Source organism: Uloborus diversus, chromosome 9, assembly GCF_026930045.1.
Source record: "Uloborus diversus isolate 005 chromosome 9, Udiv.v.3.1, whole genome shotgun sequence".
NCBI lineage: Eukaryota > Metazoa > Arthropoda > Arachnida > Araneae > Uloboridae > Uloborus > Uloborus diversus.
In genome coordinates, this window is record NC_072739.1 from 148273928 (window position 1) to 148290864 (window position 16937).

The window sequence follows — 16937 nt, forward strand, 5'->3', positions numbered from 1 at the left end:
CTGTCTGAAAAGGCTTGTGTAAATTCGAAAAAAACGGGTATAAATAAAGTCGAATCTAGAAGACATGGGCGCCACCACCCACGAAGAGGGCCATATGCTCGTGGAGGCACGTGGACCAGAGGAGTTTGCATTATAAGCATAGAAAAAAAAAAAAAGGATCATCAACTACAGTCAAGTAAAAGCAATAAGAAATAGTGATTGCTCAAAAAGAAACTAACCTTTCAATATCACTTGAAGGTCATCTGCCATGACCTCAAACGTGCTGATACTACTCCTGTCCTGAGGGATCATGTGAAGTTTGTTCCACGTACCGCACGCGAACTGGAAGAAGTCTTCGCATGGATCTGAAGTTTGGTCCATGGCGTTTAGTAGGGACGCAGCTGAAACAGACTAAACCTTAGCCTCACGTATGAAAAGTAAACGATTATGTGCGTGTTTTATTTTAGTAATAAAACATCAAGTTGTAGGGACGGTCATTCCAAGCTCGTCAGCTTGCGAGATCGAGATTCTCGCTCACGTGATCTGTTGCGACATTTCTACGTCACAACCGATCACGTGAGCGAGAATCTCGATCTCGCAAGCTGACGAGCTTGGAATGACCACCCAGGAAATGATAAAATCTTTTTTTTAAATTGTTAAATTTAATTTTTTACAATAAGTTTTCAAGTTTATTCTTATGATAAATTGGCAGAAGTCGATAACTTCATGCTCTACAATTTTAGAAAGAAAAGAAGCAGAGCATTTTGCGTTTGGTCACTGGTTAGATTTCATTTACCGGTTCGTTGTGCCTCTTTGTAATTTAAAATGCCCCAAAAAGAAACAATGAGCACTTTTTAGTTCTTTTGAAAGTAATAATAATTATATATTACAAAAAAAAAAAGGTTTTAATTTCAAATTCCACTAAATATTATTATTTAACAACGATATAAAGCCTTTTTTTTTTCAATTAAGACTTATATGTTCATTTCTGGACTGACTACCCTACTTAGATCTAAGATAATTTAATGGCTTATATTATGCAACAATGTAACATTTAACGTAATGTTAAACAAGCACTATTTTCAACACGCTTTTATTAGCTTCACCTGTATGTATGTATGTATGTATCTTGTAACGGAATCTTGCAGCTCAAATTTATCCCCCTTCCTGCGATCGGATTCTTTTGAAATTTGGCACGCGACCTCAGACCCGATGACAATGCAATATTCTATAATCAAATTAATTAATTAACTCTTTTAATTGTTAGTTTCCTTTAATTTTAATCAATATTTTGGCATAAATCCAACAATGTGAAAAAGGAAAAATTTTAAAAAATACATTAAAAAATACTCACAAAAATTATTTAAAAATATCTACAAAAACCATTAATTTTTCTGCATCAGACAAAATTTGTTCCAATGTTCCAAGATAATTAGAACATGAAATATAATTGTTTTTAACTAATTTCATGCCAAAATTTAGGTGAGCCATCAATTGGAAATTCATTGCTGATCAGACCATTGTTTAACAAAACTTTTATTCAAATGCATCTCAAATTTTCAAAGTAATATAAATATGATTTCCGCAAACATACATCGATGACTCACAGTAGCTTCCCATCGGGGTGCTCTTGTCTTAACTTTAACATATTACCTCGCACTCGTTTTATAAATAATTTCGTCGCCTGATAATTCTCCAAGAAAAGACTAAAAAACAGAAAAATAAAATAATAGTTTAAAAAACTAAAAAAACACGCTTTCGTAGCAAAATGAACTAAAAAGTGAAAAATAATCTTTGGATGATAGTAGTTGACCAATCACTTAATTTTAATATAATACAAAAGAGCGTGGGGGGCTTCTTATCAGTTCTCTTGAATTTCTTCCATTTGTTGTCCAAGCAAAAATGTAAATAGACAGCACCCCACGCTTTTTTGTATTACATTAAAATTAAGTGATTGGTCAACTACTATCATCCAAAGATTATTTATTATTTCACTTTTTAGTTCATTTTGCTACGAAAGCGTGTTTTTTTAGTTTTTTAAACTATTATTTTTTAGCAATATCTTTTACTTAATTTAATGTCAAATTGAAATTCATATAAAATTTATTGAGGTCAAATCACTATCACTGAGCTCCGGAAGTAATAAACTAGAATTCTTTTATGCGTAATATAACCCTTTAATTTTTCATTAACCATTGAAAGTAGCTCCTTGATAGTAAATGTTCAATGCAAATGCTAAAATAAAAGAGGGGAGGGGGCAAAATGAGGCTGATCTTACCCTAATTTCATAGGTTAATCGGGCCCTGCCTGTAGCGCCCTCTTTGTTGCCGTGAATTTCAGATTAAGTGGGGCCATGGTTGCGATCAGGGATATTTCTGTGAGCATCGGGTGAGTGAGTAGGCTTGGTTCCTATTGCAACAGCAAATGTCAAGCAGTACTAACTTCGGCCATTAGGTACTTGAGAGGATCATATTTCCAAAATGGTTTCCTTTTAACCAAGATGGCGATGGCGTGAGAACCCTTATTACCTGCGCCACTGCCATGTGCTCTATTTCCTGCAACCGCGGGGTACTGAACGTCGGTCTACCGAAGTAGGAGAGCCATCCCCTCGATTGCGGATGAAAATTGTTATGGCATGACTCCAAACCATTTTTAGGGCTGAACGTTGACACCAAAGAATATCTTTGTTGACACCATCTCAATCTGTGCAGCTCTAATCCGATATTAAACCTATTAAACCAACCATCCGTTTGCTTGTCATTATCGTTGTAACAAAGAAAACGATTACTTCACAATTGTTTCAAAATGTATCCCCAAACTGTTCTCAAATGTGTATCTCATCTGTTCTGAAATGTATCTCAGATCTGTTCTCAAATGTATCTCAAATCTATTCTCAGAAGTGTCTCAAACCTGTTCTCAAAACTAGTCTCAAATCTGTTCTCAAAACTAGTCTCGTTCTCAAATATGCCCTCAATCTGTTCTCGAACGTGTTCCCACGTTAAAATTTAGCAAATATCTTCAACGGAACACAGTCGGAACACTTCCTTTATATTCTTTATTTTGGAACACAGTGCAGATTCAAGTCACACACACACATACACACACACACACCCAATTTTCTTGAGTTGAAGTCCTCTAAACGTGCTTCCAATGTGTGATGAAAATTTGCAGTGGTGTACTCACAGTGAATTTAACGAAGTTAAGAATTAGTTCATTCCTTTATCATCTTTCTGATCCCTAAAAACGATGTTAGAGGGTCACCAGTAAATTAAATTAAAGTTTTTCCTCGCTTTAATACAGCTACAAATTTAAAAGGATATGATTCACTTAGAGAAATTTTAATGCGCTTGACGTTTGTTCAATAAAACAGAAATCATTAAAAATTCAACATCTGAAATAAAAACTTCTAAAATGATAAATATCATTTTTCGATTTTTAAACGGATCGTTTGAAATAGAATACACCAGTTTCTCCCGCGCCTGGTTTAACTATCTCCCGTTTATGTCCAGGTCTGAAATGATTTTTCTTTTCTCTTTTAAGTCGATTCTTTTATTGATTTCCCATCGGGGCACGATTTTTCTTCATTTATACGAATCAGATTTGAAAAGATTTTGAGTAAGTGATGACTTTTGCTTCACTGAGATTTCATAAGTCGATGGAACATTTCCAATTAAATGAAAAGTAATTTTTTTTTTCCTCAACCCAACGGTGAAAAATTATAGTTGAGTTTTTTCCTTCTTTTGAAATCATCTTTTTGCTTATTCTTGCTTTTTGTTCAAGAGAGTTATTAAAAATTTCAGCTGTTAATGTAGTCCACGAATTCGCTAACGAATTAATAAAGCCATGATCCCCCCCCCCCGCTGCATTAGATAACTAGTGAAAAACATAGATTTACTTTATATGTTCTTTCACTAATATTTCACTAAAATAAAGACTGAATTTTGTGGACTTGATGGAACAGTTGACGTATATTTTTTATTCCGCATTATAAGAAAAAAATCTACTTTCTAAAGTTAAAAATTTTGTTAATGGTTACTTTTTTAATAGCTTACTTTTCTCGTGGAGTGCGTTGATATTTGAATATTTAAAGAGGAATGCTTTTAGTTTTAAGTGAAACTGTGCTTCTAGGATTAGGTACAAAAATAAATTTATTTATTGAATGAAGGACGGAAGGGAAGGAGTTGAAGACAAAAAAAAAAAAAAAACTTACAAAATTGATATTTTTAGGCAATACATAACTAAAAGAATATTCTCCAAATTTTTTAACTTATTTCAAAAGTTAAAAAAACATAGAAATTGCTCCACACAATAGCCTACTTAAGGGTAAAAAATTGTGCGCCTTGAAGGTTTCGATACTTTACATTGTTTCCTAAAACTAATAGAAGTTTTATCCGTTTTATGATGAGTGAAATTTAAAAGGAAATTTCATCTTTAAAGAAATTCAACAACAAATAGAGAATCAAGGTGTTTCAAAACATACTCCCGTTCGTAGTTAGCTCTTATGAATTCTACAGTCAGCAAACAAGGTGAGTTTAAATCTTTTTTTCCTTCTGATAATTAATTGTAACTACTGAATGTCCACTTTGTTATATTCGTATTAATGATAGAAAAAAATGTTTTTTTCTAATCATTATTTCATTTTTCTTTCTTGTTCTGTAATTGCAACTTTTCTTTATTATTAGAACGATTTTTTCAAAAAAGCTTATTTGTCCACTCTGTTGTTTCTCCATTCGCCACTGTGCCACAGGAAGTGATCAAAATATTTAAACACCCTTCATAAATCACTTATGTACGAGGCATTAATACTCTATTTGACAAACAAATGGAGGATCAATATAATGTATGATTACTTAGTGCAAGTTATTTAAATTGTTAAGAGAAATTCAACAATGTCGGACTTGACTATTTTCGTGGGAATGACCCACCCACACTCGCTCAGCATAACTTTTTTTGTAAAACTTTTTTATTTTAAACTACCCCATCCATATATTAATAGTGCTATTAATTTTATTGACATAAAACTGAATAAAAACGTCTTAAGTATTGTGAAGATATCCAAGATAAAAAAGTAATAATTACTTAAACCATTAAAAATATTATCCTGTTTTTAAACTATCCTGCAACTTGGAGTAACTATGCTTGCGTTCGACGAGCACGACCGAGAGCGACCGGTTAGTTAATCACGTGACAACTAATGATCACGTGCTCCAATCAACCAATCAACTGCTTAGAATGGTAACCGGTAAGGTAACCGGTTGATCATAGAACGCTGCGGTTTGTAACCGGTTACTTACCGGTCGACCGGTGAGGTTCGTCGAATGCAACCTATGAGTTATATGGAAAATGAGATGTACAATCAAAACCTTAGAGCCATTCCACGGAATAGCCTCCATTTTGTCCCGTAACGGACAGCTAACATGTTTCACTAAAAATATAAAAATTATTAATACTGTTAAAGATTCCAATGCAGTTTCAACTTTCTTGAAAGAACGACACAGTTCTTGAGAAAAACACAGGAGATTTATTTACACTGTGTACAGGAAAGATCGTTAACAACTGCTAAATTAATCATCAGCAATTAAGCAAATATCAATCAACACCGTAAACTCAATGGTTACACACGTATTTACTTCCAAATACGAAAAACAACACAGCGAAATGCCTCGCAATAAACAGAGCTAATACACTCTCAGTACAAATTCTCAATCGAGACTGACTTTTTATCATGCGGGACGGCTATTTATAGACATCGAAAGAGAACTCTCAAATTTCCACAAGATTCTCGAAAATCGTAGACCGTTATCTTATTTCTTTGCATTCACAAATTTTATCATTCAGAAATGAGGGAATCGTATCTTCAGCCGAATGTACGGGGTTGTATATTCATTACAAGAAACTTTTTACAGGTTACGTTACTACAATAATTTTAGATGAAAGATAATTAAATAAATGCCAAATTTAGCTAGATTACGACAAATTAATCACAAAAATAATTACTGTTTACAGAATTTGTAACAATACTTTAAGATAATAAACAAACACTTTTGCTTAAGAAATCATACATACGTTCGATTTATTAAACAAAGTTTTTTTTTCATTATCCCTTTAAATTATTATTTTTTAAATGAAATATATTAACTGTCACGTGCTGACAATATAGCCGTTTTCCTTGGAATGGCCCCAGAGACTTTGAACTGAATCTTTTCGGCTACTGAAATTGAACTCAAATATTTACCACAGCATGATAGCGTCCATTAAACAGTGTTGCCAGATGGTCAAATCCAGATTTCCCCAATTCCCTACCAACTTTTCCCCAAAAAGCGATGTTTTCTATCAAAATTCCCCAAATTCAAAAATTATTTTTCCACTAATATTTTCTTAAAATGAATCGACTTCCTTTAATATTTTTGTCTCTTGAAAAAAATTTTTTTCCCCCCAAATAGCCAAATTTTCTTATAAAATTCCCCAACTTTTTTTTTCTTCCCATTTTCGCTTTTTTTTCTTCTTTATTTTTAGCTTTCTTTATCTTTACTAATAATAAAGCTGAAAGTCTTTCTGTGTGAATATCTCTCTGTCTGTCAGGATCTCTGTGACGCGCATAGTGGCTAGACCGTTCCCCCAATTTTCCGTGGGGTGCCGCTATTCATAAATACAAGCGCCTGACTGAAAGATAAGAAATAGCCAAATGTTTATTTTTCTACTTGCATTTACTACTCTGCTTCTGTATGGACATTTAAACTACGATTTTTGTATATATTTATCCAAGAACATTCTTCATCACACTTATTTGTACCTGTTTCACGTATCAACTAGTTACTCACGTAGAACATTAATGCGAATTCCGTAGCATAATATTCCATATAATGCGAAATGCGAATTCCATAAAGTTGAGCAAAGCTAAACCAACGCTATTTGATACAAACAATGTAACTACTACTTCTTGTCATGAATCTAAACACGAAAAAAATTCTTTTTTCCCCGAGGTTTTTTCTTTCCCAAGGTTTTCCCCAAGAAAAAAAATTTTCCCCAAAGAATTCCCCTCAAAACTCATTTCCCCGGAGAGCACCACATTTCCCCAAAATGGGGAAATTTTCCCTAATCTGGCAACACTGCCATTAAACCTGCATGATAAATAGAAAATCGTTTTTGAGAAAAAGACGCAAATTTTTTTTCGAGAAAACAGCTTTTCATTAAAGTGACAGGAATTTTTTTTTAAGGCAATTGCAGGACTGGCCAACATGAACTAAGTGTTTTTCTTAATAAAATTCCATAAGCTTCTCATGTTGAAGTTTATAATGTTGAATTGATAAATTTAGCTGTGTTAACTGAAGTTCACTTTAATTAACCGCCGATCGCGCTAACCGATTGTGCCACGGAAGCTTCGCTTTAGATGAATAGTTAAGCGTGTTAATAAAAGCAAATCTCTGAGCATGCGCTTGAAGTAAGTGGAACGCTTTTTTATGTCTGTTTTCTCCAGTTCATTCCCGCGGTTAACGTACTAAAAGAAGCATAGATTTAATAAAAAAATTGCACTTACACTGATTTTAAGTTTTCTAAAGCCGATTATTTAAAGCAAACACTTGCAGTTGAAATTTCAGATACTGATCGACAGAAAAATACATTAATAAAAAGAAATACGAATATATTATATCGTTTTCCTTTGATTGATCAACCCTGAATAATAAATTACATTTTATTTGCTCGGGATTGTTTCAAAGCATACCAGCTAAAAAAAAGTCAGTTAAGGAAAAAAAAAACCCTACAACTTCCCTTCACGTGTTGGAACAACGTTTGGAACAGTTTAATTCAGAAAAATGTTTCTGTTTTCCGGATTTGTACTAAAATGTGTTCTGAATCTATGTCCGTCCAATGTGTTCTGCAATGAATACAGTGCACTGATATGTTCCGAATCCTAAAACTTTAAATAATAAATTGGGAGCACAATTGTGAACCATTTGGCAAAACATTTGAGAATTGATTGGGAACATATTGAAAAACTAATTAGGGCACAGATGAGCACACTTGTGAAATCTTCGCTTTCTTCCTTACATCCGAGGAGAGGGGGGGGGGGAGGAGGGTTAATCTCCAGATGGGAGAAAGTTTCGTAATGAATTGCACATTCAAAAAATGATTGCAATGGAACTACAGTGACATCAGGACTGAACATAGTTAGAGCGGAAAGTAGCGTAACGTAATCTTCCTTTCAGGTTTGAATTTTTTATAGAAAAATTCAAGAAAAAAAATCCACATTATTATTATTTTTTTTAATTTGAGATGACTATTAGTGTAATAAAAGAAACACTCCTTTTTTTCAAACGTACAAAGTTTTTTACAGCTTTTCTTAATTACCAGTCAGTAGAATCAATATGAGACTAACAGAAATCGTTAAAAGACAACGGTTTGGGAAAAGCTGCTTGATCCGTAACAGTTTCAAAAATTATGCTGCAAACGAGCTGATGTGTGCATCACATGACTGCCTTTTACTCCAATTTTAATGTCATTTTCCCATCATTGGCAATTTTAATGTGATTTAATAATTTACTCTCTAAATATCACCACCGGTGGCTAAATTAAAACCAGTTTTTAAAAAAAATCGCCAAATTTGTCGCCACTTTAGCGACAAAACTTGGTGACCAATATACTGGCGATATTCGCCAAGTGTCCGCCAAATTATAACACCACTTGTATACATCGAAATTAAACAATAATTTCACCCCAAAAGGGCACTTTAGAAACATCCGAATGCAACCAAAAGGGAAGGTGCACAACTAGAACCCACTAGGAGTCTACGTACCAAATTCCAACTAGCTAGGACATACCGTTATTGTGTTATGCGACATACATACGCACATACATACATACGTACATACGGACGTCACGAGAAAAGTCGTTGGAATTAACTCGGGAAATGACAAAATGGATATTTCGGGTGTTTATACGTTCTTAGGCACTAATCCGCGTGTGGTCGGGTTGAAAAAAAAAACTCAACATTAATTCGGGGGTGAGCAAAATGGAAATTAATGTCGAATTTTGAGTGAAATTTTTTTTCGCGAATACAATACTTCCTTATTTTGTAAAAGAAAGTAAAAAAGAGACAGAGTTCAAAAAATGTTCTTAAAATGCGTTCCTAAAAATTTCAAAAGGTGTACAGCTCAATAAGTGTTATAAAATTTGTTACAAAACATGTGTTTGAAAATACCCGAAAAAAAGAGGACACGTGTGCGTGCTCAAAAAATATTTTAACGTTTGCAGAGTAACACATAAACATATTTTGTGTTTGAGATAGGCAGGCAGCAAAGGAGATGAAAATACATACAGTGAAATCCCGTTACAACGATTTCAATCACAACTAAATTCTCGTTACAGCAATAAATATTTACGGTCCTTTGGAGTTCGCTATAACGGGACTACATTGTATTTGTTTTCCTGAAACTTCATTAGTAGTTATAAAATGGCACAAAAAAGAGATTGAATAAAAACATGTCCAGAAGGCTCAATATTATTTGAAGAAATAAACCGAACGTTGACAATTACCTGTTTTGACGCATTCTGGGGTGAGGCAAATATTCAAACCTGGAAAATAAAACACAATGTTACTCCAATCTTTTTCCAAGCATTACCATCAAGTATTAACAGGGTAGAATTTGTAGCATGAATAGTTTGATCTATTTAATGCGATGTTGACTGCAAAATGCGGAATCACCAAAAAAAAGGGGGGGGGCGGGGAGGGTCCGTATTCTTTAACGCAGTCCGTCGAACGTACGGCCACATCTGTCCCGGTAAGTTAATATGTGTTACCCGCTATTTTGTTCAATGGTACAAATCAAAAGACACGATTAGAGACAATGTCACAAACTTGGAGCCAAATATTCAGATATTGGTTATTGGAAAACATGTATTTAATAAAATAATTATCAATAATGTTAACAACAGTTTTGGTTTATAAATTTTCCTTTCTCTCTCCCAGTGGCATACCTAGCATGGGTGACACAAGGGGCGGTAAATTGTAGTGTCACCCAATGCTCTCAAAACAATATGAACCTAATACTGAGTATATTATTCATTCTATGATGTGGAGTGAAAGAAAAAAAGGGGTTCTGGAGGATTCCTCTCGAAGAACAAAATCAAATTTGTAGTCTTAAAAATGCATTTTAGCTTCATATTTTTCGGAATCTTGCAATTCCACTTCGGGTGTTCAGAATTTTTAAAAATATATTTCTCGTTCTAAAAGGACCATAAAACATTGTACTTCGTTGAAATGTGAAAGAAAAACCACCTGGTGACCGTAACTCAATTTAAAAAAAAAAAATTGCAGATACGACTTTTGTGCTTAGCACGGCTGGATTGCTTCAAATTTGAAGCAATCACTCGAAAAACGAAATGCAGATGATGGGTTGGAAGTTTCTAAAACATACTTTTCGACATATATATTACAACAAATACATTTTTTGGCCACATACGGCCTGCGGGCCGTAGGCTAGGCCTCACTGCGTTAAAGTTAATCATAGCTGTAAACGTTTTGGTGAGCTGGTAGATTTAATGAAGGGGCTTACTATTGCGCCCAGCTTGGAGGAAGATCATGTAGAATAACGCGCAGCAAGTTAGTCCAAGGATTGCGATAGTCACACTCATTAAGAGCTCGAACGTCGTCCGGTAGCCCTTCCGGCTGCATGGCCTCGTTGCCGGATCCTCTATTCTTAGCCGGATCTCTGTCTCCCCTTTCTCCGGGGGCGGCTTCTTTTCGGAGACTGTGTCCGACAACGGGTTCTCTTGGATTCGAATGGGTGGCCTCTTGCGAGAAGGGTTCCCATTGGCCAGCATCTCATATTCCGGCAGGTTGTTTTCCGTCGAACCTCCGTTGGAACCTTTGAGAGCCATCGGGCCGGCAGATAGCAGCTAATCAAGGCCCCGGATTGTCGAATTTGGATGCCATCCTTGATGCTGAAAGGAAAAATAAAAAGCATGTAGTTCCAAACTTTTAATTTCGATGTATGTACTGTTTACCCACGGATTGACTGGAATTGGCAGACGTTCAGTTAAGACGAGTCTAACCGAATGAGGGAGAAAAGTAAAATTTTGATCCGCGTGTTCTGCTCATTTAAATGTGACTCTGCTTAATTCAGAGGCTATGGCTAATATGCATCAGCAAAATCTGGCATCCCTGAAAACTAATAGATGCGTCCACTTCCGCCTGTAAACCGGAAGTTTGCCTTTCCATACAATCCGCGGTCAGACAGTATACGAATATAAAAAATGGTTAAGAATCATCTTAGCGAAAATGTTTAATAAATAAAGATTTAACTTAAACTTATTAAAATATTTTTTCTTTTGACGACATCGGCTTTACTTATATTGATTATTCAGTTTATTTTTATTACGTATTTTGCACACCAAGAAGGATAGTGGTACATCTCAAAAAACCGAAATTCTGAATGTTTAGGGAGATTGACGAAGCCATGATTTACAAGTCAAAGAGAAACGTTTGTTTTGCGAACACTATGAATACAAATGAGCCGAAATGTTCATAGTTAAATCACTAATGACTTCATCGTAACTTTTTTCACGAAATATTTTTTTTCCAAGTCTTAAGATTTTTTGTTTTTGACTTCGAGGTATCTAGTGAGAAAATGCGAAGAGTATTTATCATATGAACGTAAAGAGGAAATGAAAGGAGAATCGAAAAATAAAACTGCTAAAACGAACACTTTGGTATCGTTATGTTTGGCTTGCTAATAATTTCATTAAAAATTTTCACGTGTAATACGTACATTAAATTGAAAGTATAGGTTAAGACAAGAAAAAATTCTGATTTCTTTACTTAAAATGCTCGTGGTTGAGTACTGTAACTTTCTTTTTAAGAAATTATTCATCATTTTGTTAGGTAGTAGAAGTCCAATTGTGTATCGAAAAGAAAATAATAGATATTTTGCATAAAAAATAAAGCCCGTACATTTGTTTACCTGTGGATTTTTCAATTCACTCGGAGATAAAACTGTTCATTTTTCATTGTGGATTACAACCTATTACGCGATTGTCGATTAGCATCTTCCTCTTTCAGTATTTTCCAAACACATTCATTTTTAAGAAATGAATGATTTTTTTCTGAATGTACTAGTTGTTAGATTACAATGTGTGTATTAGTAGTAATATTTTTTAAATATAGGTAAGCATTCCTTCGGTTTTTTACAGTATGACTCATTCACGGTTGTTACGAATAAATTCGAATATATTCGGGGATTTTTGATATTTCGTATTGACCGAGTGCAACTGTATATTGATGCTGAAATAATTATCTACATAAAATGAAAAGAATGAAATAAATAACCACGAAAAAAAAATGGAAGTACAAGAAGAAGTCTCGACGTTAAGCGATTAGTCTAATAAACTGACACTTCGAAAACAAATATACATTTCTATTTCGTTTCACTTATGCAGAAAACATTATGAGCTATAGAAGTATACTTGGGGAGAGTTTAGACCCGAACAAGTGTCACAAACTGCCGTTTCATCTTTTTTTTTTTGCACTCCAACGTTGATGTGGGAACTCGAAACGTTCAAATTTTTAACCGAGCACTTTGTCGTTGGTGCACTCGTATGAATATTGCACAGTAAAACCTGTAAAGTTGAGCACCCTTGTAAGTTGACCACCTGTCTATGTTGACCGCTTTTGTCAGGAACGGAATTAGTCCTATCTCATATAATGAAGGAAAACCTCTGTAACTTGACCACCACTCTATCTTGACCACCTGTCTATCTTGACCACTAATGTTCGCCAAATTTGGTTTGGAGTATTGTAAAAAACCCTTTGTAAGTTGACCACTTGGTTTATTTTTTTAAAACTTTCTTCAGCAAATTATTTTAGTTTAATATTTATTTATGTATTATTATTATTATTCTTTCTTTTTTTTTTCTTTTTTTTTGATAGCTTTCCAAAAATGTTTTTAATGCTTTGATGACAGACTAGCATTTTGCTAACTAAACAGCAGCACAAAGTTTATGCTGCTCTTTATTCTTTAAACTTGTTTTTCATTTGTTGTTTCATTTGAGATAGCTTTTTGTACTTTGTTCAATGAAAATAGGTGTCAGCAGAAAAGTGTCAATTCTTTTCTTTCAGCTGCAATATGTTGTGGCAACACATGAATTGTGCTAAAAGGAGCAGGCCCGGATCTATACATTTTAGGCCCCCTGAAACAAAATATGTAGGGCCCCTCTCTAGTGGGCAGCAGTGTCTATTTTGAAAAGTGAATAAGTTTTAGTGGTTGTTTTTTTTCTATTTTTTCTTCAATTTCTAGGGCCGTTAGCCATTTTGAGGACGCGAGCCCCTCACACTGCGGGTACACAGATCTGGGCCTGCTAATGAATAAAGTTATATGTTTCTGGTGCGAGGGATTAAGAGATAGGACATTTTAATTTTGCCTTTATGAACTGGGAGAATCGCGCTTATTGTTCTTTGTGCTATAAGTTGTAAAAAAAAAGACTTCAAAAAGAAAGTTAGTTGAACTTGAGATTAATAAAAAGTATGAAATATTATATTAAAATTAATTGAAAATGGAGAAAGCCAGAGAAAAGTAGTCAGCACTTATGGAATTTCTGAAACCACAGTGTCTAATATAGTTAAAAACAAGGAAAAAAATAACAAAATAATTTGAATAGTATTTTTAATTATTGTACCATTTTCAATAATGTTAAACAATGAAAGTGAGTTGAACAGAAAGAATAAGGGTGAATTACTCAAAAAATGAATACATGGTGCAAGAAATGACAAAAAATAAAAAGAAATCATTACCGCCCTTTATAAATTGACCGAATGTCTAAGTTGACCACCAAAGTACTACACCGCGAGTGGTCAATCTACACAGGTTTCACTGTACCAATAAAGTGAGTGCACTTGTACTAAAACTAGTTATCTGCTACCTCAGACTATTTCATTTCAAATGTCTTTTTATTCATAAAGTTACAATATTTTTGAGAGTTATTCATAATATTTCAAATAGCAGAAGTTTCATTTATCTCCTACTTTCTTCATTTATATTTTCCATTTTCTGAATTCTGAAATACATTAAAGTACTCTTCAAAGTAAAACAATTATACATTCCACTTTTTGATATTCGTAAGTGAACTCATTATTATATGTGGTATAATCATTAAGGGAAGGTAGAAAACACCAAAGCATTGATAAGATTCGGGAATATATGGCTGGAACCACGACCAGATAAGTTAGAGGCTACCACATATCTGCATCCCCAAGGATTGAATTTTTCGTCTGAATCATTTTCTTTGGACCGAGCGGGGGGGGGGGGGGCTTTTGTGTAGAGCATTATGAAGGGGAAAAAACTTTATCTGATCTTGAAGACAGCATTTTACGGCATATTTGTTGCCTTTCCCAGTGGTTCACCCACACAAGAAACTATCTTACGATTCCAGAAGGTAGTCGAATTGATGGCTGTCAGGCTGGACATGTTTAGCTGCATAATTATTTTAACTATCGCAAATGTATTGTATATTCCAGGGCTGTCCAACTGGTGGTCCACCAACTTCTTATTCAGCATATTTCTTTTTTCGACATTTTATGGCATCAAGAAGCATCCGACACGACCATTCTTGGTTAAACCAGGGTCCGCGAAATTTCCTCTTGGTCGCTCTTTTACTCCTTTCATTGTATTGGAAGAAAAAGGTACAGGACATCTACAGGCCAAGGTCAAACAGTCCTGAACGCTGGTGTTCAAAGGAATTACTAGAAATAGTATTGCCTCGCGTTGAGGGGAAATATTTAAGATGAGCAAAACCTGCATGTAATTGGTTAAAAATAAAGATCTTTTTACTGACTCTACGGCCTTTGTTGATTTCGGAAAAGAAATTGAGAGCTTGCTCTCGTCAACTCTCCGCTCTTTTCCGTTGATGATATTGAACTGACTGGTTTCCCAATTAAAATGTAAGCTAACTGTTTTATAATCCTTCTGTTTCATTGTTTTATAATTAATAATTCAACTATTGTTATTGTATAAGAGGTAAGAGGTCATTGTTCAACTTTTTCAAATTGCGGCCCGCCAGGTGATCAGTGACCGGAATTCTGGTCCATAGGCTCTTTGCAGTTGGACAGCCCTGGTATATTCGTAATTTTTTAAAAATGCCCTCTGGTGGCAAAATTTTAAACTTTTTTTTGTGTTCGCTCAAAGAAATTCCCATCCGATCATTTTACTCAGCACAAATTTTGTTTTACATTTTTAAGCAATCGTTTTGTCTCTAGAAAGCTCAAAAGTAATGTCGTTTAATTAAGGCTGCCTTGTACTTCTCCCAGCCCACAGTGTTTCGATTAATACAAGCTAGCTGGACAAAAATCAAATTCAGAATTCATCATTTTATCATACAAAATTAAAGTGTTCCTAAATTCACATGATTTATTTGTTCAAGCTGGATATTAGTTATACTGTTAAGTGCTTTTTTCTCCTAATTTAATTACTCTATCTGATAATTAAACAATATTAAAAATTTTTTCAAGATAAATGAAGGAGTTTTTGCTCGTTTAAAACCTTTCAAGTGATGGTAATGATTTTACCCGTTTGTACCCGGGCCAAATATTCTGTATATGATTGCTGCACTTTTCCCATTATTAATAAGGCGTATTATAGTCAGCACACTCTAGTACAACACATTTTTTTCTCTAGAATACTTTCTTTCGAGTAGGGGTTTCTTTGAAGAATTATTGAAGCACCCAAAGCTTTGGGTAAAAAAAAAATATGTTATACTCGAGTGTGCTGACTATAATACGTCTTATTATTAATGGGAAAGCTGTAGCTACTATATACAGAAAATAAAGCCCGGGTACAAATGGGTACAATTCATTGCCATCACTTGAAAGTTTTGTAACAGTAAAAAAATCCGTCGTTCATCTTTAAAAACATTTTTAATATTGTTTAATTATCAGATAGGTTAATTAAGTTAGGGAAAAAAGCACTCACTAGTATAAGAAATATCACGCCTTGAACAATAAAATCATATGAAATTAGGAACACTTAAATTTTGTGTGATGAAATGATGAATGGAACTCAACTGATTTATCGAATTACAAACGGATACGTACCTTTGAACTCAAGTGACAGAAGGGAGTTAGACATAAACAAATAACTAAGTATCATGTTTTGGTTTATTGTTTGCATTATCCCAATACCAAAGTTTAGAATTTTAGACTTTTGAACATAACTTTTGCCCACCTAGCTTGTACTAACCGAAACACTGTGCAGCCTCAGAAAAGTTTTAACTAATTATAGATCATCAAAAAGTTTACTACGGATGCAAACACTTGTTACACTCGGTGAAAAGCTATTCTCCTACTTTCTTACAATAGGTTAAATTTCTGTAGCAAAAGAACTTCAATCCATAGTGAAAAAATCACACGCTTGAAACCAGGGCTGCGTAGTCGGGGGAAAACGACCGACTGCGGCTCCGACAATGGGGTTGTTTCCTTCAGTCAAAAGTACTACTTTTAGTCACTGAAATTGGTAGAATGCGTAAAAGAAATAACATGGACCCACAGAAAATACTTTCATTTTCCCAACAGTTATTTTTTAATTATTTTTTTAAAATGTCTGATTTTGAAAACAAGGCGTGGTCATGATGACGTCACAAATTATGCATTTTGGCGCATCTTTCTATCACGTTTCCACGTTATGATAATTAAGAAGCGAATTAAATATTGTGCTCTACGCTTGCTATCAACCATATCGTTGCCAATACACGTGAGTAAAGTTGCGAATTAAATATTTTTCTCCGTGAATGGCAACACTGAATGGCATTTCATCATTTGTGATGTCACACGACAGAAACGTAAACAATAAAAGCGCACCGATTTAAGTATAATTTTTTTAAAAATATTAAACTTGAACAAATTATTTAAAAAATGGTCAGATCCTATATTTTTAAGCGTGCTCTTTCGGAAAAAAATATTTTTAAAATTTTGG

At 34.2% G+C, this 16937-nt stretch overlaps 1 protein-coding gene across 1 annotated transcript in view; it reads right to left on the reverse strand.

The window, feature by feature from the left end:
* LOC129230553 (neprilysin-1-like) overlaps positions 1–10857 on the reverse strand; it is a 98448-nt gene extending 87591 nt beyond the window's left edge. Inside the window, exons 1-3 of the mRNA XM_054864957.1 lie at positions 10533–10857; positions 9514–9552; positions 219–380 (exon numbers count right to left, since the gene is read on the reverse strand). Of these exons, the coding sequence (XP_054720932.1) occupies positions 219–380; positions 9514–9552; positions 10533–10857 (526 nt within the window). The remainder of the gene's footprint in view (positions 1–218; positions 381–9513; positions 9553–10532) is intronic.
* Positions 10858–16937: the final 6080 nt, after the last annotated feature.